General features: G+C 42.1%; 1 protein-coding gene across 1 annotated transcript in view; it reads right to left on the bottom strand.

The window, feature by feature from the left end:
* HTR2C (5-hydroxytryptamine receptor 2C) overlaps nt 1–21,704 on the bottom strand; it is a 246,253-nt gene that overhangs the window by 51,008 nt on the left and 173,541 nt on the right. Inside the window, exon 3 of the mRNA XM_055727470.1 lies at nt 2,236–2,878. Coding sequence (XP_055583445.1) covers nt 2,236–2,620 — 385 coding nt within the window. The 5' untranslated portion in view covers nt 2,621–2,878. The remainder of the gene's footprint in view (nt 1–2,235; nt 2,879–21,704) is intronic.

Below are 21,704 nucleotides of genomic sequence, written 5' to 3'. Positions count from 1 at the left end.
AACGGGTATCCTCATGTTATGGTGGATTTCAAGTGGAGCAATACCCTTGACAAGCTCAGTCTTTTTCCTTTGGTCTTCTACCAGACATACTCAGTCAACCCGTGCCCTTTAACTTCTGGGTATCATACCAAGTGTTTATTTTCAGGATAAATTAGCAAATAATCACTTGGGAGAGGGGATAGACTTCCTTTACTCCCTCCGGCAGCCTTCTTTCCTTGCTGCTGGAGTGGCACATCCCTGGCTGCTTGCTTCCAAAATTAGTACCTTAAATAATATAGAAGAGTAATTTCACAGGAGTCCTATTTAAATCAGTCCACAAGGTCCTCTGAGTCTCTCTTTTCCCCAAATGGAGCTTTTCCTCCTTCCCTACAAAGCCTAAAGGCAATGTGCCTGCTTTGGTCCAGCCCAGCAAGGGCCACCAAGCTGGCCCAAGGGAGCCATGCCAGCACCCAGCACAGCTCCAGTGGCCTCCTGGCTCCTCTGGATTAATAGCAGCTATTCTAATTTCTCACAATATTTCCACAAATTTTCCATGCCTGTTCTGAAATAATAACTTCTGCCAAAAAAAAAATAATCTATTTAGTGCCATTTGCCTGCGGAGAAATGTTTGGGCCATCAACAGCTAATACTGGTGCTCTGATAGAAAAGTGGAATAATTACAATTCCTCTTCAGATCAATGATATTTACTTGCCTCTAAATATGCAGCATGCTTTACACCTTTAAATGACTTTAAGTAATAATTTTCTAGACAGAACAGAAAATCCATTTCCATTAGTTTCCAAAGACTCAGAAAGTATGGATGTAGGAAGATCACTTCCATAAATTCACCTTTTCAGAGTCACCGGGTAACCCAGAATTGATGCAAGTGCAGGTCAACCAAATAATTCAGTATTTACATGCTCCCTTTCCAGCTCCAGGGAGCCAGAGTAAAATGCTAAAAATAAAATACACACATTGTAATACAGAGAAGATTTAGAGATGGAAATATTCTGACAGCCCAAAATAAAAGGTTTTATGTATAAGATCTCAGTGGCTAGCTCTGTACCCAAATCACATACTGATTTAACTCACTGTAGACAAGTTATATAAGCTTTGGAATGATGTATTCTTGATCAACGTGTTTTAGAAATGAATCTCTGTCTGAATCATTTAGGCAAGTGAAGAGTCACATAAATAACCATACATTTTACTTTATAGGACAGTAAACCAATCTCTAATCAAATTTGTAAGTAAACAGCATTATTTGTTTCCAAGAAATACCAGTATTAAAATACTTTTCAAAGAAAATCTGAAAACAGACCAAAAATTATTGCTATCTAGTAAACACACATATAACATATTATATTGATACATGAATACATAAATACGATGATCAGAGATATAGAGGTGAACACAATACCCCTTTGTAATATCCAGGGATGGAGAGTCCTAATACCATACTGGGAAAAAAAAAAGATTCCAAGTCTTAGACAGACAAGAAAGTTGGATGTGTGTGATATTTTACTCCTTTGAAGTGCTAACAGTGATTCTACACTTCAGGGCAGGAGCAACACTCTACTTCAGTGCAAACACACCGACCCTAATGTGGCAGGGGAGAAATCGATGCTTACACCTATACATGAAGATCTCAAAGAGTTTTGAAACAGAGGGCATTTCCTCATGTTAGAGATCAGTAAACTGAGGCACAGAAAGGCAAAATGAGCCCCTGAATGGCACAAGGCAAGCTCAGGTATAAATGCCAAGAGTGAAGGCTTTTATTTGAATGCCAAATCTACCAGTGCAAACCTCCTTTATCAACCACATTATTGCTCAAACCCCACTGATAGCAGTGGGAGCTCGAGGACTGATTCTGCCCTGGCTTAGAGCTGGGTCAGTCAAAACCACACTCCTCAATATTTCCCTAAGCTCTTGTGTCCCAGCTAATTTTGGGGCAGCCCAACCAGAAGGTGAAAGCTGACTCACTGTTGCAGTGTCTCCGAGTGGCCTCAGCCAAAAAAAAACCCCCTGACGCTGGTACCATTCATGGGTCATTCCCAACAGCATGGAAACAAGTTCTGCTCCCAGCAGAGCCTCACCTTCACCCAGCAGAGCACGAACCTCAGCACAGACCCACAACAAAGTCCACACTGATACTCCCCAAGCTACCAGCACATGAAAAACCGGACAAAGCAGATTGCTGCAGCCCAGGATTCCATGCAAAAGCATTCAGTCAAACAAGGAGGGAAGCCACTTACCGTACAGGACTGTAATGAGCGACACGGGCATGACCAGGATACCCACCAGCATGTCTGCCACCGCCAAAGACATCAGGAAGAAGTTTGTAGCATTCTGCAACTTCTTCTCCAAGGACACAGCCATAATTACCAATATGTTCCCCCCAATGGTCAGCAGGATGACAACCAAGATCAGGAGGGCTGGCCAGTTCTTCTCCCTCACGGACATCCGAGAGACTTCGCCCTTCTCAGAGGCATTAAGAGGATCAGATGTAGACAAACTCTGATTCAGAGTCAAATTACTGCTTAAGGACCAAGCCATCAGACCGCCATGCAAACTAAAATCCAGCGTAACAGACACTGTCGTTAAGCTGAGTAATATTCCAGGGCTACTTAAAGTGCTCATCGTCTGGGACTGTTTTTTCTGTCTCTTAACCGTGCCTCAGAGATGACCCCTTTTCCAAATTGTGGGTCCAAGGCAGATGCTGAACTTCACAAAACCTGAGCCAGAAAATCAATTGATCTTCCATAGTGAAACAAGCCTTACAGAGGTTAGCGTGGAGCTCTTCTGGTTTCCTTGGGTGTGGTGGAAGATGACCGCTGACTGGCACCCTCGAGAGAAAGGAGACTTTGCAATCTCCAGCTGGTTTCCAGGTCCACCATCCTGAAAAGGAAAGAAAAAGTATATTCTTCACTGAAATCACAGTATACACATCACCTTCTTTATCTCCATGCAACCGACATTCTTACTCTCTCCCTTCCTGCTGGCTAGGATGTTCTCCAGACTGCAAGTAATTTATCTTATGGGTGCAGACTATGCCTACAGTTATGGGGGAGAGAGGGAGAGAATCACATCAGCCTGCTCTGGTTGGTTAAAAGCTGATTATCGCTAATTAAATGTTTTGTGAAACCTGCAAAAGCAAGTCTGAAGAGCAAAATATGTTTCAATTGATAGCCACTTCACAGGTACTCTGTTGGTGTGTAAAACAGTAATTGCATGAAATCCCAACCAATGCAGACAACGCAGCCAAAGCACCGCGTAAACCATCTCCTTAAATGGAAGGGTTTGGATATATTTTGCATATTCTGAGATAAAGCGCAGGTGTTGTAAAAAACCCTCAGATGTTGATGATTGACTGTCTTATACTAAGGAAGACATCTTTTTTATTATTTATTGGGAAATCAATGGTGAATAAGATGCAATATATATTAGGTAACATTATACGATGCTATGCTGTCAATCTCCCCAAACAGGTAATAGAATTAAATGAAGAGAAAGGACAAACTTTCGTAAAAACTGAGCAGTTATTTCTGCTCTTCTTCACCCATTTTTGTGCTGCCGTGCTTCCACACTGACCACAAGCACACAGCTGGGCCAAGTAAGCCCAGTGCCATCAGGCTGCTGCCCAGGACTACTGCCCATGTGCAAGCATCAGCAGCCCCATCACACACACGGCTGGCAGGATAATCCTCTCGCGGTCAGCAGATATTCCTCAGAGCATCTCGCATGATTTATGCTCCTTCACAAATTAGTTGACAGCAAGGGCAAGTCAGATTGCAGCCCCTGACTGCCCATGGAATACAGGCCAGAAAGCATTACACTGACGCCTGCAAGGAGTCCAGTAGCCTCATGCATTGACCTAATTCAGCAGATTAAACATACTCTTAACTTCAGACACATGCCTACCCCCAACTGAGGCTAAAGGTATGTATTCCCAATCCTGGCTAAATCACATCCTCAGGAACGCAATCGTTTTGACTGTCCATCCTGTACAAGTAGTAAAGCAGCTCTGCTTTGCATTCCCAGAGTCAGGGTCCTCACCACCACGCACAGCATAGGACCAAAAGCACAGAAGGAAAGCAGCTAGCAGAACAACAGAAAAAAATACCACACTGTATGGAAGTCAACCATCAAGTAGAATAAAATCAATGGCATGCAACTTATTTTGAGCATATCCTCAACTTCTTTGTGTAGTCCACAGGAAAAGAGCTGTTCTATCACTGTTAAATAACTAACTAAATAAAAGCCAGATTTTAGCCCTTGAATACATGGTGGCGCACATGTGACACAGCAATTTGCTGTCCAGGGATCAAAAGCTAAATTTAATTCATGGGATTACAGTAGATTTTATGCAAAATAAGAAGTGCTCAGAGTCCTATAATAAAATGTTTAACATTCATGAAGGTTTTAGAAACTTACCAATGGGCTTTGTGCACAAAAACATTTTGTAAAATGAGCAGTGTGTACAATGAACCCAGATTTGCTTCTGCATTATAGTTAATTATTCCCAAAGGGTCTCTAAACCTCATATTTAGGAAGAAGTTTTGCACTATGTACATAGAAAATAATTTTGCAGCTGCACATGCGGATGAATTAACAAGTTGTCACTGGACCGTTGGTTTTTTCAACTTAGCTGGTCTAAAAAAAAAAATCTCTAGAAAGTTTCAAAATACTTCAGTTTGGTTGTTTGGGTTTGTTGGGGTTTTTTTGTTTTTTTGTTTTTTTTTTTTTTTTTCTCCCAAAACACAGCTTTTGCTTTAAAGCTGTGAATAAAATGAACCATTTTTCCAAATCACCTTTCCACAGTGAAGGAGACACTAGGCAACTTTGTGGCACAACCTTTGCTGTGCAAGATAGCCCCATTAGAGCCAGTGGGAATTTCTGGGACTCTGGAAACTTTTTTTTGGCTCCATGACTCTTGGGCACTGTTGATCATGCCACAGTAATACTTTGGCAGGATGAGCAGAAAGTTCATACCTAAATCCTGAGTTCAGGATACCCAGCCTTGGTCTTACTTCTTCCCAGACCTGAATTCTCAGAGGCTTTGGTGAGGGTGATGCTACCTGCTATTGCCATAGATATGAATGAGCTTGACGTTCCTAGCACATGCTAGTTGGGAGTGCCAAAGGAACATGAGCAGGGAGATGCCTCAACTCTAGATCGTCGAACTCCTCCCCCCCCCAAAAAAAAAGCAACATAACTGCAAGATAAGATTTCTGAATAAAAAAATCTAATTTTATAACTGCTCAGGACTGAATTCTGAAATGGTCAGTAGGGTCATTCTCTCTTGCATTTCACAAATGTATTTTCAATAACATTTTCTTCCATGAATGATGTTGCATCAGAACACGGAGTTAAAAAAAAACAAAAAAGTAGGATGGATTATCACTTGCTTATTCATCAGTTTTATTATTAAAAATAAAATGTATGCTATTTGACTACTAATGTCCCACCAGGCATGGGGTTCCAAAATTATACTAGTCACCAAATACAATTTGCTTTGGATTAGATTATCGTCAGGAGAAAAAGATTGGTTTTGTCAGGAAAGCCTGACAAATAAGTCTCCCTGAGAAAGGGAGACTTCAATATTCATTTGATTGCTCTAAATGAGCAGTTTTTCAAACACACGCAGAGAGACTGAGAAAAATGCTTTCTACACAAAGTAAATTCTGCAAATTTGGTTCACACTAACTTCTCAGCAAGAAAATTACATTTTCTAAAGTCTAACAGATTTCTCAATAAACCTTTCCATACACTCCTGTCAGTAGTTAAAAATGTACATGTTCCACATGCAGAGGTAGAACTATGATACGATATTGAGAAACTGAATTTTTTTAATTAGGGCTATAATGGTAAAAATTAATCTCAGATTCCAAATTTCATCTTTGCTATTAGAAGGAATTATGATTTCTTTTAAAACTTGGCCATTCACCTGTCTATCACCTGGAGTGACATGTGAAGTGCACCATTACTGTTTTTGTGCTAATAGAGAACTAGGAAAAGAAAAGGAAATCACAGAGAAACCTAAAAAAGCATTTTCCAGGTGCACTTATGGAAATGCAATACCTAAAATAACTGGGTACATATGTAGGAGAGATGTGTAGAAAAAAAAACGAACACTGGCAGAGCTCTGCCTTATCCTATAGCCCCCAAATTCCTGGTTTAGATGGATGAAAGGTGTTGGAACTGCTCTGTACGTCACTTGTCCCTGACGGTGGCCAGAAGGAGGTTGGCAGCTCTGGTTCCCAGTGCCACTGACAGCCACCCCAGGTGCAACCAGGTCCCTGCACCCAGGAAATGGAGGAAGGAAGAGCCAAACTCTCAGACCAGAATAACATGACAGCTCATTTTGATGTTCCCTACATTCAGCCATCATCAGGTCTGGCATAAACAGTGACAGGCCTTCGTCTCTTACCTTGGCATAAAGAGAAAAAAAATCCTTTACACAGAAGAGAGGCGTCTAACATCTGAGCCAATGGTTTCGGTCCTATTCTACCACATTTCTGTTAAAAACACTCCACCAGAGTCCTTACCAAGACTCACTCCATGCTTTTATTTATCATTTTCAGGTTTCACTGCCTGGAGAATCATTGTTACTCATTCCAGAACAGCATCAGATTCTGTACTGGCAGGAATACCTTGGAGAGGACACCAGGATCATGAGGGTCTTCAAAAGTGGTATAGGTCTCATCCAAGACTATAACGTTAAAAAGAAACAAAACTCTCTCAATTGCTTTAACATCAATAGAGGAAGCATTCTGCATATTCATTTTGAAAAATGATATGTGGAAATTTGACTACAGCTATGCTCAGGATTGGGCTCCACCGTCATAATTAACCATCCTGTAGTTTTGTTAATACTTTTATTATTATTTTACATGGATTCTAGCTTGAAGTCATCAGCTTTTTTTTTGCGTTGCATCCCTCAGTCTCCAAAGGTAAAACTTCATCGCTAATTCCTTCAGCTGCAGTGTTCTAAGCACATCACTGTACCAGAAAAATAATTCACATTTCATTAATGAATTCTGCATGTATTTAAGAAATATCTCTACAATTTTAAATTAAAAGCTGTGCTTACCACAGATTTTTTTTCCAATAGCTAACTTCAAAGCACACATATTGAATTTTGTGGTCAATCACCAATTCCAGTTCAATCTACTACTGACAGTCCTTAAAATTATAATTTAAGCATTAAGCAAAGCCAAGTTCTTGTCTTGCCACCCTTGCGTTCTGATAGAAGTGAGTAATGAGTTCTTTGGGCACTTTTTTTAACTTCAGTCTTTAAGTCCAGTTTAGAATAAATTGAAGGTAGAAAAACATTTTTGTTTCTCTTCTATCAAGAACACATGAATTATTTAAAGCAAGAGTTTGGTGTGCTGAAGTGTTCAGGTATTCCAGAAGGCTAAGTCAAAGGGAAACAAAAGCTGCAATGGTTCGTAAGTCTGTACTGGTTGGGCACTGGGGGGTTCACGTGCCTTTGGGAGTGTTTACCATCATTACTCTTGCTAAAAGGAACAAGCAAACAAAACAACCTTTCTCAGAATAAACACAATTATTTTTTCCTTTGAATTAAATGCATTTGTCTTTAGTCGTTTTACCCTTCAAAGCTCAGAACGTTTTTTTTCCTGGAGAAAGTCAGCCACCTGCTGAGAACTCGAGACATTCCCCGGCCCCCAGCCAGGATCCTGCCTCTTCTGGACAGACTGCAGAGCTCCTGTGCTCTCCTATATCATTTAATAACTCTCTGGGAGTCACAGCCTGAATTTTAACAACACGCATTTGAAATTGGATAAGAAATCAAGGATTGTCAATTTAGCCCCAAAAAAAGAACCTGAGTCTCAGGCAGACTCAGAGGAGAATAATACTTTAATTCATGGTAAGTCTTGCTGTAAAAAGCAAAAGTACTTAATGATCAAAAGCGATGACTTTCAGCAATTCCCTCCCCACAAGAAAAACAAGCAATGTCCAAAGCCTTGTCAAAGACATAAAGGCCAGAAGTGAGCAAAAGAGATTTGTTTCCTTCTAAACTATCAGCAGTATTCAATTCCCTGAGTCGCATTCACATTTCATTGATAAGCAGATGAAAGCCAACAAGTTTTTAAAGATCAAACATTTTTTTAAATCAAAAGTTTTTCCTTCAGCCCTGGCTTTGATGATAGACCTCTATCAGGGTAAAAATAAATCTGAAGATGAGTAAACTGCACTGCAAGTACTGCAATTTTTGACAGCAAAACAGTTGCAGATAGTTCACAACTATCTGAGCCAGACAGTCAGATGATGTAAATTGTTACAGTTCCGTGAAGCCCGCTACGAAATAGCAAATAATTTTAAATTATATAAGAGGATATACAGTTTAGGCTCAAGAAGGCAGATTTAAGGCTTCATTCTTCACTCTAAACTCCATATTTCCTGCTATTTGCATCTTTACTAATTTATTTTTTTAATGCATTGCCAAATTCATTTTCATTTTTCTTTGGAACAGAAGGTTGCTTTAAAATACATCTTCTATGACACCCTTGCAAGGGCCCCTTTAGTTTTAGTGAGTGAATAAAATCATATTTTTATATTTACAGAATTTTGTATTTTAGGCACTTGCAACTCATCTTGCTCCTTTTTGTAGCAGTGCCAACACGCATCTCTGTTTCTGTGCAGGTCTACTCTTAAACGGTGCGTGAGAACGCAGCAAGTCCAATGGAGACCACCAAGGTGGCTGGGGCTAAGCACATTAAATACAGTGTTTGGTTCAGCATCAGGTTTGCTTCAGCACAGAGCAAAGGCTTTGAACGGGGATGTATTTGCTGTCTACAGCTCCCTGCTGGTGCTTACAGAGAAGGTAGTGAGACTCTTCCAAAAGCTGCACAGCAAAATGACAAAAAACAACGGTCACAGTGATAGATCTAAGGAAATAACGTAAAAAATAGGAAAAAAAATAGAGAAAGGAAATCACAGCAAGGATGGTCAGACAAGGGAAGTGGGTCACAGAGAAACCACAGGATTTCCATCCTTGGGGATTAACCTCCGACACCCGATCTAATTTTAAAGTTAGTCCTGCCTTGTGCATGGGGTTGGACCTGAGACCTTCAAGAGGTCCTTTTCAGCCTAAATTATTCTACAATTGAATCAGAAATTGCTTCTGAGCAAAGCTGTCCAACCTGGGGATGTTTATGAGCTCCTATCCCTGGATACACACCCTGTGCTTGTCCCTATTATTTGTGCTCAGGATAAAACCAGCACATCCTGTCGCCTTTTGTTTCCCCAAGGCCAGAAACAAAACCACGTGCCCAGGTGGGAGACCATAACCATGAGGACCCCAACCTGCATGATGTGGGGACCAGGACCCTACAGCTGCACCAATACCTGTCCCTGTCACAGCACGGAGATGCACATAGCGATGCCAAGCCCTCACCTCTGGTCCCGCGGTGAGGTCACAGGCGTCTGAGGAATGCATGGTTCAAGTATATTCTGAAAAGTGGCAGCTGTAGAAAGCCCCAATTCATTTTCATCACTTGGGAGCATCAGGAAATTTTCCTGCCTTTCGAAAGCCATACATGCACTGTGAACACAGAGGCACGTTTTCACAGCCATTTCAGAGGGAAAAGAAAATTCAAAACCTACTGATTATCCTGCAGATACTCACTTCAAAATTAACTGCAGATGCAGTCCAGAGAAGTGCTTATGTCTACTTTTAAGTATTTAAATACTTTCCAGAGCCACTCTTGAGCTGGGGACCATATTACTAGCACTTTGATTAGGGACTCTTTTTCCAAGGAAGGATTCAATACTCCCTCTTCAGTTTTGCAAGAAATTCTGCAAGTTTTACCAGCAGGTACTGGAGATAAATCAGTGTAAGAAACACTTCATAAAACTTCAGGAAAACCTCCCCAAACACAGCTTTTGACCACTATTTTTTAATTCCAACACAGAAAATAACTATTTAATTACTTGCAAACGCAAAAAGAATATTTCATTTTTTTCCACAAGAAGAGGAAAATGGGTTTCCTCAGACACAAACTCAAGTAATGGTATTTTGTAGGGTCATAATAATGAATCACTACCATTCTGTCCAAAACCAAATAGCATTAATTTCCCTCTCTGTATCTTCCCACATACTGAGTCAGAAAGGCATTAATTTCTTTTCCAGACATTTCAAGGCAATACAAGCACATGTAGGAGATCTTAATCTACCTTCTGGCAGTAAGACTAGTGTCCTTATTTTTTATTTACCCTTGGTGAAGGAGCACCTGGGAAACTCATAAGAAGATGTAGATACTCTGCCACTCCCTGCAATGATAAACTCACTCTCTCAGCTCAGACACACAGAAATACTACAACAGAATAAATCTGAGTCTCATCACACTGTCCTAAATTCTTGGAATGATTACACCATAGTTGTTCATATTTTCTATGTGTAGCTGTCATTACAAACTACCTTTTTTAAATTTTTGTTATTTAATTTTTTTAAATATGCATGTCCTCAGTGGCTGAAATTCATCTTTGTAAAAAGACCAGCCTAGCATCCCTCAGCCTCCTTGGCAGATATATTTTGGGATCCTTATAATTGCATGGGATGTTTACCTACCACTGTATATGGAGTTAATAATGAATTAAAATTCAGATTTTGCTTCAACCTCATCGATAAATAACTGAAAGCATTCAATACAAGCATTAAAATGTCAACACTTGCTATAGGCATTGTGTGTATTTGCTCCCTGGTATGCAGAGGTCTGAGAGTCTGCAGAACCCCCAACACAGCTCCTGTGGCTGTAAAGACCCCCACCTTCTGCCACCACTGGGATGACATTTCCTTGGTTCCTTTTTAATTCAGCCATATGACAGGGTAAACATAAAATGTAACATCGGTGGGAAAATCTTATGTGGTATGTATTTTACCCTCAGCTTTATTAGTATTGTTGTAGTAAAGTGCTATTAAACTCTTTCTTAATCAGAAGAAAACAAATTTTTCTCTCCTCTCTTAAATGCTTTGCATTTGGCTCTTTGTTTACACCATTAAGGTCTGGAAATGAGCATTTGCAACTCCCAAAATAAAATATAATAAAACAAAACAACAAAAACACTTGCCTGGCTTTCTGCAGCCAACTTTTTGTGAGTTTTAAAGCTATGTCTATTTAAAAACCAGAAGACTCCACAATTTTCAGCAGTTTTTGCAGCACAGTGCTCTATCCCATGTGTGGTTGAGTATCTTCACAATTCTACGTTACCATATATATACGGCATTTGTAACCACTATGTATGCACCTGTAGGAAACCACACTGAAATACATACGTGCATCTAATAAAAAATAATCATGAAGTGATTTCTTTTCATATTATGTTTGGGGGGAAACATCACATTCCATAAAAATGAACCTGACAATCTTCAGTTACTGTGCATATTTTGCAATAGTAATAGAGAGCAGTAGTCAATCTGGAAAGGAAGAACATGAATATTCACCAGGCCAGATCATGAGTCATGGCATGAATGTACACACATCGTTACATAAAACACACGTGCCTGTTTTTAGGGGAATGGTGGTGACTCATCTGTTACTTAATAAGGCAAATGTCTCAAGCAAGCAAGAAATCATTTGATGTCGCATTTGTAGCTTTCTTTTCACTCCAGCACTCTGGGTCTTCTGAAATCACGCCAGTTTGGTAACGTCACTCATTTTCTAACAAAGAAACTGGGATTTTTCATGCAGTGATGTGGGGCACACCCTGCACCACATGCAATCCTGGCAGAATCTCCCTTTTGCTTTGCACGTGAACTCTGGGTTCAGGCACCTTGACCCGTCGTGCCTGACGTGGCTGCTCACCGTGGGATTCGTACAGTTGAGATTGCTTCTCCCTTAAATCAGTTTTCCAGTAAATACCTGAAGCTGAAGAACCCTCTAATTCAAAGTTCAGAGAGCTATTTATTTTAAGCTATACGAAATTTAATAGAGGCCTCCTACCTAACGTGGTGGTGCATTATTAATACCTGCCACTGAGTGCCCCTCCTGTTGTCACTGCTGCCTAAGTGTCTTTAAAAAAAATAATCAACAGCATCAGATAAGCCAGGGAAAACAAAAGCAAAGGGCAAAGCATAATAAAAAGTGTCCCTAACAAACTGACAAACCACTCAGGGCTTTTACTATAATAGCATAATTAGATATATGTTTTCACATACCTGTACAATGTCAGAGAAGGGATTATTGAAACATTCATGAGTTACTTGACTTATCTGTATCTCATACTTAACAACAGTTGATGTAAGAACAATTACATAGGAAGCGTAGCTATTCATAGCAAGAACAGCCAAAGGTTACTATTGTATGGATAACGCTCGTGGAGTGATTCAAACTCAGCTCTTGGCAGTGTGCGGCCTCTTACACACCAAAGGGTTGGTCCCGACACTGCACCTCTTGTTAAACTCTATGGGGATGCTCTACTGACTTCCTCAGCAGAAAAGGAAACTATGACCTGGTAGCTGTATTTTTCCTCTTCTTCCAGCTTTACAGGCTCTCACATGGCTATTTAACATATGAGTAATACATAGGGTCCCAGAAATGTTAGGGAAAACAGACTGATAAAAGGGAAGTTATGTAATTTCTTAAAAAGATTTTAAAAAAAAGAAGAAAACACAAAACAAACAAAAAACCAAAACACCACAAAAACCAACAAACATCCACCCACACAAAGAAAACTGTAAAAATGCAAGTGGGGTTTTTTTTTTCCTCTTTAGTGTTTGGGGTTTTTTTTTCTTTCTTTTTTTTTCCTTGGAAAACTGATCCATATGGACCTGAAAGGGAATGAGTAAAAGTATAAATTCAGAAAGCCAACACTGCTGTGATCTAAATATATCACAAATGGATATTTCGGCAAGTCAGTACTAAAGGAAAAACCTAAAGAAAAAAGCAGGTAGAAAACTCTTAACAACAGATATATAAAAAAAAAAAGAAGGACAAAGAACAACATCATCAGACTAAAATGGTTATAAAAAATGGTCTGTGTGATGCCTACTATTGAAGAGAGAAAATTATCTACACAATTATAAACCTTTTAGTTTGATCTTAACATGGCAAAATTTCAGAACAGATTTAAAAGGAAAATTAAAGACATGAAGCTACATGGAAAGTGATATATAATAAACTTGAGTTTCTAAGATGTACATTGTAACAGGTTTGAACTGCATGCCTTGGGATTTTGGTTGTTTGTTCTTTAACACCCCATTCTCTAGGCAAAAAAAGTAAATAAATTAAGTGGTTCCAATTTACATGGACTTCATTAAACCTTTTGATATGGTGTCACCAGGGAAACTATTATGCAAACTCCCGAGAAGACGATGAACAGAGCAATTGTGAAACTGCCATGGAATTGGCTGCAGAAAAGACAAAAAATGAATTAAGTTGAAAACCCAAACCCTTGTCTGGAAGTTGTTCACTGAGGTTAGCAAGGTTTGATCTTGATACTCATTTCATTATGATTTTTTTTTTAAATGATGCCAAAACAAAAAACATTTTACTGCGAGAATTGAATGTACTGATGATTCAAAACCAGGATGCAACACCCACATTGAGAAAGGATGGAACATGGCACAGAAGAAGCTGAATGGCTTTGAGAACTGAACTAATCACATAACCAATAATAAAATGTGATAATACAAACTATAAATATCTAACAGAAATTGGCTGTAAACTAAGAGTTTATCAGTTAGAAACAAAGATAATTACTTCGGTGTCTGAGCCACACATCAGCACCAGAAGGACATGAAAGAGACAAATATAATCTAAGCCCTATATATACACCAAGCAAGGCGTTTCTTGTAAAGGTAAGGAGGAAGTAGTATCACAGGCACAAGACACTTGAGTCCTAATACTTGTATCTTTATTCACTATTCTTCTATTTTCAAGAAAGGTGATTCAAACAGGAAGAAGCCTGTGCATCCATGGGCAGGAGCATCCTGCCTGTGAGCCAGCTCCAGGCCATGGATACGTTGCACCTAAGATGCGTTAGTGCACCGAGAAGGTGAGTAAGCACCAGAGACTGTTGTGCCGTACGGGCATGGCCATACAGAGCAGCACATACCCAGCCAGCTCAGGGGCTTGGCAAAGCGAGCATGGTTGGGCTGCACTCACCCATGGGGACAGCAGAACAAGAGAGACATCCCAGAAGAAAAGAATAAAAGGCTTGGCTTGTTTAACAAGGGGACAATATGTGGTGGACTCCAAAGTGGAACTGACCACCACCACCTCTGTGTCCCCATTGCATTACTTTCTGTAGACTCCACTAAGGCAGGGTCACAGTAATGACTGTTGTTTTGAATCACAGAATGACAGAATGGTCGGGGTGGGAAGGGACCTCTGGAGATCATCTAGTCCAAGCCCCTGCTAAAGCAGGTTCTCCTAGAGCAGGTTGCTCAGAGTCATGTCTCTATGTGGATTTTGAATGTCTCCAGAGAAGGAGACTGCACAGCCTCTCTGGGCAGCCTGTCCCAGGACTCTGACAACCTCAAGGTAAAGAAGTTTTTCCATCATATTCAGAAGGAACTTTTGTGTGCCAGTTTGTGCCCATTGCCCCTTGTCCTGTCACTGGGCACCACTGAAAAGAGCCTGGTCTCATCCTCCTGGCATGCATGGGGCTGTCCCCCCCAGGGGCAGGACCCTGCACTAGCCTTTGTGGAACTTCAGAAGGTTCCTCCCTGCCCAGCTCTCCAACCTGTCCAGGTCTCGCCAAGTGGCAGCGCAGCCTCTGGGGTAGAAGAGGAGACGCTTCTGTGAGGAAAAGAGACTAATTGCACAAGCAGGTTTGGGATGTCCAGGCAAAGCCTCTCATAGCATCTCGGGCAGGGTGCCAAGCATCTCCTGGAGACACCGGCTGCCCGTGGCCAGGGCGGGTGTGCTCTGCGCTGGGCTAAGAGCTGGCTGGGCGGCCGGGCAGAGCGTGGTGGGGGATGGGGTGACATCCCGCTGGCGGGGGCACACGGGGTGTCCCCGGGGCTCAGAACTGGGGCTGGCCCTGTTTGATATCTTTATCAATGACCTGGATGAGGGCACTGAGTGCACCCCCAGCCGGTCTGCGGAGGACACCAGGCTGGGGCAGTGCTGCCCTGCGGGGGGGCAGGAGGCCCTGCAGGGCGTCTGGGCAGGCCGGGCGAGGGGCCCAGGCCGGCTGTGTGAGGTTCAACCCGGCTCCGTGCCGGGCCCTGCCCGTGGGGCACAGCAGCCCCAGGCAGCGCTGCAGGCTGGGGCAGGGGGCTGGGAAGGTGCCCGGCGGGAAAGGGGCTGGGGGGGCTGGCTGGGCCGGCTGGGCAGGAGCCAGCCCTGTGCCCAGGTGGCCACGGGGGCCAGCAGCAGCCTGGCTGGTGTCAGGAGCAGTGTGGCCAGCAGGGCCAGGGCAGTGCCCGTCCCCCTGTGCTGGGCCCTGGTGAGGCCGCCCCTCGAATCCTGTGTTCAGCTTTGGGCCCCTCACTGCCAGGGGGACGTGGAGGGGCTGGAGCGTGTCCAGAGCCGGGCAGGGGCTGGGGCAGGGGCTGGGGCACGAGGCTGATGGGGGGCGGCTGAGGGGACTGGGGGGGCTGGTCTGGAGAGGAGGCGGCTCAGGGGGGCCCTGACCGCTCTCTGCAGCTCCCTGGCAGGGGCTGTAGGCAGGGGGGTCGGTCTGTTCCCCCAGGTAACGAGCGACAGGACAAGGGGAAACAGCCTCGAGTTGCACCGGGGGGGGGGGGGTTAGATTGTGTAGGAGGAAAAATGTCTTCACTGAAAGGGTTGTCAAGCATTGGGACAGGCTGCCCAGGGAGGTGGTGGTGTCACCATCCCTGGAGGCATTCCAAAAACGTGTAGGTGTGGCACTTTTGGCACCACTGGGTTAGTGGTTGGGCCTCATGATGTCAAAGCTCTTTTCCAACCTAAATGATTCTGTGTACGTGGGCACCTTGTAAGTCTGCTTTCCCTTTTCAGCGTTGGCTAGGGACAGTCCAATGCTTTAAATAAATTGTTCTAACAACATGGCTTTTTGATTAAATCTTATTGTCTAGACTTCAAAAAAATTAAACTTATTACCTTGACTTTTTAAGAAAATAATATTTTGTTTCATTTCTTAATTCTAGCTTCTTTCCTTTCCTAGACCTTACAGCTGCGAGAAAGAAAAAAAGGAGCCATAAATCAAAGAGTTTGATCAGCTTTGGATTTAGTAATAAAGAAAGAAAAAGTAGAAAGACGGACTACTAAAAAGAAAAGTAATTTAAGACATTTTTTTTCCCCAAAAAATTATTCTGGGGAAAAAAACACTCCAGTATGAACTAAATTCACTACTGAATTTCTTAATATAATGATATGAATTTGAGCTTTTTCCCCTTCTTTGGTTATTGTTATCTAACTTTAGTTAATGCCCTACTGTTTCATACTCATAATTCACTGTTAATTCTCCTTAGACTGATGTAGCAGCTCTATTATGAACTGTAGGCTTTTTCCCTTCATTCCCTCCCACTCCTTTAAGAAATGTAATAATCAACATCAAATGTTCTTCTGTATGTTCCACTGCTCTAAAAGCAAAGAAACAAACCCACCCATGCTGACTGCTTCACTCCATGAGAGGCCACTTTAGGCTGGGTGCCTTATTCCAGGTAAATTCTGGATTGTGCTGCTGCTCTCAGACAAAGCCGGGGTAGATTCTGAGCTCCTGCACTATTGTAAATCACAACTATCTTAAATCAAACAAGAAGGCCCAATCCCCTCTCTGGTCAGACAGGCCTCAGTAAAGTCACTCTTGATTTGTACTAGAAAATAAGCCAATTGCATCGAAATCTCTTCAATGAAATTAGAAGTGAGCTCTTTATTTAGAGAAATGATTTAATTTTCAAAGCATTTGACAATTTTAATAGACATAATCTATGAATAAGTCAGGGTGTGCAATATGCCTGAAGCAAGAAGAAAAAGGCTCATTAACTTTGAGAGAATAGACAGATGGGCACGTTGGGGTAGAGCTCTGACAGCTCCTGAATTATGTAAGAACTGAAGAGCAAGGAGTCGGATGCCACGCACATGTGTGCAGGAGTCATTTCCATGGGAGCAAATTGCAATGACACAAACTGTCATCTATGACATCAGTAAATGAGTCAGGAAAAACAAAATGAAGGAGATGAAAGAAAATACTTCAGTTTCCAGCATGACGTGAAAGGCAAAGGAGGTCTATAGACGGTGATGCAATTTGGATTAACCCAGTTCTCTTTATGAGAGTACACAAGAAATAAGGATTTCATACAGTTCAGATTGTCACAGAGTGTATGAGGCATGCTGAAATCACAGCAAGGGAAGCAGTCCTGACAATGCTGGTACTGCACAGAGCAGGCAGATGGTTGGCTGCATTTAATGAAACTGTTAGGACCACAGCAAACAAAATGAAAATAGGAGAGAAGCTGTAGACAAAACCAGGAACACAACAATGGCGAAAATATGAAGGCCAAAGACTAACAAAGAAACAGAGACTCTGGCATGAAGACAACCTCTGGTCTCAATGGCAGCCACAAAAGAAATCTAGCATTTAGAAGTGAAGGAATAACTAGTATTTAGAAGTGGCATCATTCAAACAGGATCCAAAGCAGTTACTTCCTTTTTTAAAATAATATTTTCCCTTCGTTTACCTAAAATTTGGGTGAATTTTGTCAGGTGCATCCACAGTGTTTTCTGGCTAGGCTGTTGATGACTGCTGTGTTATGGTCAGACACCCAAAAAGCCATCCCCATGTAAGTGATGGGTGAGAGGAGATCAGTCTCTCCTTACACTGGTCATACCAGCACAAGTATATCAAAGGGAGGTGATCAAATGCACTTTTAATAAACTCAACTAAGGAAAAATACTAAAACTATCAAAACAATTTATATATGAATCAGGTAGCGCCTGCATTTTAATGGCTGGAACAAAGGCATCTGAACTAATGTTCTCTTGCAAGTGAATACTAAGTTGTTTTCACTTTGTCAGCAAAGTAATAGCTATGCTAACAGCTCAGAGTTAAGGAAATAACAACTGACTGTTTGTTATTGTTTTTTAAGTGGGGAAAAATGTATTCCCCCCCATCGTCCACCCCCAGGTACAGTACGTTTGAAGGAGAAACACTTCTATTCTCCTCTGGTAACAGCAAGCCCCTTCACAGGAGGGAAACACTCCATCAGAAACAGCAGGGCAGGCCCATTGCTCCTGGCTTCTGACCTCTAACAACTTCAGTATCACCACAAACTAAAATAATTTTGGTGCTGGCACCATTGATTAGAAGTGAATGAGCATTTTGCCCCCGACTCTAGTTAAGCTGGAATTTAATTCTTCTATGGTTAGTTGTCACAGCACTCTCCAAACTAGCCGGCTGCAACAAGGTCTTTTACCATCTTATACCAGCATACTCGTCATGCCAGTCCCTCTGCTGCCTTCTCCTAGTCTCTCCTCATACAGGGCAAGTGTTCTCTCTCCTCTCTGATTCTTCCTCCCCTCTCTTCCTTGGCTGCCCAACCACTTAACAGAACCAGCCACAGCTGCGCCTTATCTACATCGGCCAACCCGCTGCCCCTGAAGCCAGCCCACAGCTGTATATTATCAATGCTAATTAACCCAGCTTCATTCCACTACAGTTAGTCTCACAAGGAGAAAAAGTATGTTTGAAGACAATAGGCACAATATCTTTTCTGATATCTGAAGTCTCTGAGTCAAGAGTGTCTCTCTTGCCAGAAGTTTAAACAAACTAACAGTTTGAGGCAGAAATTACTTTTGTTTGTAAGTACAACTACAGCACATGGCAAGCGCTGCATGGACAGACATTAAGTTTGGGGAGTCAGCAGCAGAGACACCTCTTTGGGCAAATGGCCCATTAATTAATTTGCTGATCAATGTGGGCATGAGCATGAGACAACCACAGCCAGGCTGTGTTTGGGAGTCTGCTTTGTTTTTGCACAGCATGTGCTGCACCACACAGACTCTCCTACTCCATCAATGGTAGTTTGGGATTTCAGTAAGTGGACACATTGTACCAAATACATACAACTTCCCTGCAGTCTGGATTAATTAATTATTCTGCCCTGTTGGCCTATTAGGAAACAGGAAAGCCAAGAAGCAGAAGCCCAAAGCCCTGATTCCTGTATCATTCCCATTTATTTTTCCACATTTCCTGCACATCCCAGCTGAAGTGAGATCTTGTCCCCTATATCAGCAGACCTGCATTTGGAACAGCTGCAGAAATGGAGCTTGGGTATATTTGTGCAACAACGCAAACACCTCTTGAGTTCTGTGACAGTAAAAGTGCACCTGATATTTCCATTTTCTAAACCCATCACCAGCTAGTAAAAAAAAAATGATCATGGGAATATTTAAGAACAAGCAGCATCAGGCCAGGTAATCTAATATTTTAAGTAACTTTACACCAGGCAGCGTAACAGTTACAAACACATTTTGATAAATGGCAGCACTCTAAAAATGAAACAGTTATGTTACCTCCATTAATTAACAGGCAATAATAGACTTCCATGTGCAGATGAGCTAACAAATGTCATCACATAAATTTTAAATTACACTGGCATCATTTTTCTCTCACACATATTTGACCCTCAAGGAAGGTTTGCATATAAAGGTCAAAGAAGGTAGCAAACACATTTCTCAATTCCCAGTTTTATTACAGTAAAGCAGCACAAATAGCAATTAAAAACACTAACTACTCAGTGAAGCTGAAATCAGCTTCATCCACACAGGTCAACAGGGGCACATCCCGCCCTGTTGATGCTTTCATGAGCCACAGTGTCTTGCTAGTAGAATCGGTCTGTGGGGCTGAAACTGTGACCTTCAGACTAGGGGCCACGGCACAACCCCCTGCTGCCACCACTACTCACCATCTCCTTAATGATTTTGGGAAAAAGCCACTGGGCCAGTGTCTGTGAGGCATACAGTTTTGAACTCATGCCTTCAGCTTGCAGGCCCTTTAGTGAACTCAGTAACTCCCAAAAGTAAAAATTAATTCACTCCTGTTGATATGTGATCCTTATGTAAAGATGAGGAAGGCAGGATGCAGGAGGCCCTAACACAGGGCTACATGACCAGCTGAAGTGTACTGAATTGAAATTAATGCATGGAGCGTGACACCAGCCTTGTTTCTAGTTACAACATAACAGCTTCCATGAGGCTGTACTAGGCAGAGCTAGGTTCTGCCTATGTTCCATACACAGCTATGTTCTGTTCCAAAATTAACAGACTTCTCAGTGCCATTAAAAATAACTTCTTACTCAAGTGCTTTGTTCCACAAGTCCTGGCTGTCAGAAAACCAAGGAGTTCAGTACAGATACTGACACCAAACAGGACAATGTTCTCTGCTGGAAAACCCCTTTGGGCAAGAAGAACATCAGTAGACAGTAGATGGCAAAATCTGTGCTGGTGATGATGTGCTACTGCACAACACTCTGCAAGACCTTCAAAGCAAGGAGATCCGACAAAACAGGTATCTGAGTGTTATTCCAGGTCAAGGCTACCAAAACACACATCTAGGAACACCCACTGGCAATATTGCACTAGAAAGGAGGACTGGAGGAAGGCAGACATATTCAGCAAAGCAGGGAGCACCATACAAGTTGTTAGAAACCTCAGGAATGAGCAGGCAACCAGCAGTCATTAAACATACTGGACAGAAATATGAGTTTACAGCTCCTGAGCAACACCAAGGATTTTGAACCTAGCTGTAGTCTCTGTGTTTATGTACAGCTGCGCGTTGTTGAGATGCAAAATGTTAGAAACCAAATGCCCTGAAACACTAGAGAAAGTCAGCTAAGCACATCTGATGCAACCCAAGAAATTCTCCTGCAGTAGTTTGTTTCCCTAGCAATCACAAAAGAGAAAAAAAAAAAAAGGTTGAGCACAAAGAGGCTCCCATTTGAGCCAATGGCACACAGAAAGCAAGGCACGTTATCTTAAAGCTCTTTCATTACCAGCCAAGCTGTACGACTTGACATTTGCTGAGGACAAAGGGATGGTATATAAGTATTACTACTATGGCTTATATGGACCTAAGGCACAGGAACTTCACTAAGCGCGGGAACATGAGCCCCACAAAACCTGCAGGCAAGTCTCCCCGGGCACAGGAGAGAAAAGGTCTGAAAGTAAGGAGGCATGAACTTAATCCTGCTTTCACTTCCCCGCAAAGCTGTGTGGGAGGACAGACATTGTTCAAGCACAGAACTAAGGAGGAAAGCAGAAAAACCCCAACCACCAAAACCTAGAGATTCTAACTTCATTGAGGGTTCATAAGACATAACAGTACCAAGCAAAAATTTTTATATTTGATGCTTCAATAGCATTAAATTAATTTAGAAGACTGAAAGACATAATACTTTGAACTTTCTAGATAAAAGCACTATTGTAGTCAATCGGATGTAGAAGGGCTTTATTCTGCCAAAAATATCAGCACCATGCTGCAACGCAGAAGCCCTAAGACACGAGACCCAGCTCTGAATCAGAGCAGCTGATTCATTCAGAAACAAGGGTGCTGCACTTCTCACCTTGATCCTTCTCACCATGCCACTGCAGCCCACTGAGAACAAAGTTCTGCTACTTATATGGCAAGTGAGAGAAAACCACTTCATTTGACAGCTTACAGAAAGGGTCATTTCTCACCAAGCTCCAGAAGAGCTGTGAGGCTTCAGTGACAACAGCTAGGAGAGCGATTGGGAGGGCAGGGTAGAAAAGGCTGGAAGAACAGGTCTTAGGTC

This window comes from Falco cherrug, chromosome 15 (genome assembly GCF_023634085.1).
Source record: "Falco cherrug isolate bFalChe1 chromosome 15, bFalChe1.pri, whole genome shotgun sequence".
NCBI lineage: Eukaryota > Metazoa > Chordata > Aves > Falconiformes > Falconidae > Falco > Falco cherrug.
Note: the sequence above shows the minus strand (reverse complement) of the source record. Positions and strands in the feature narration are given on the sequence as shown.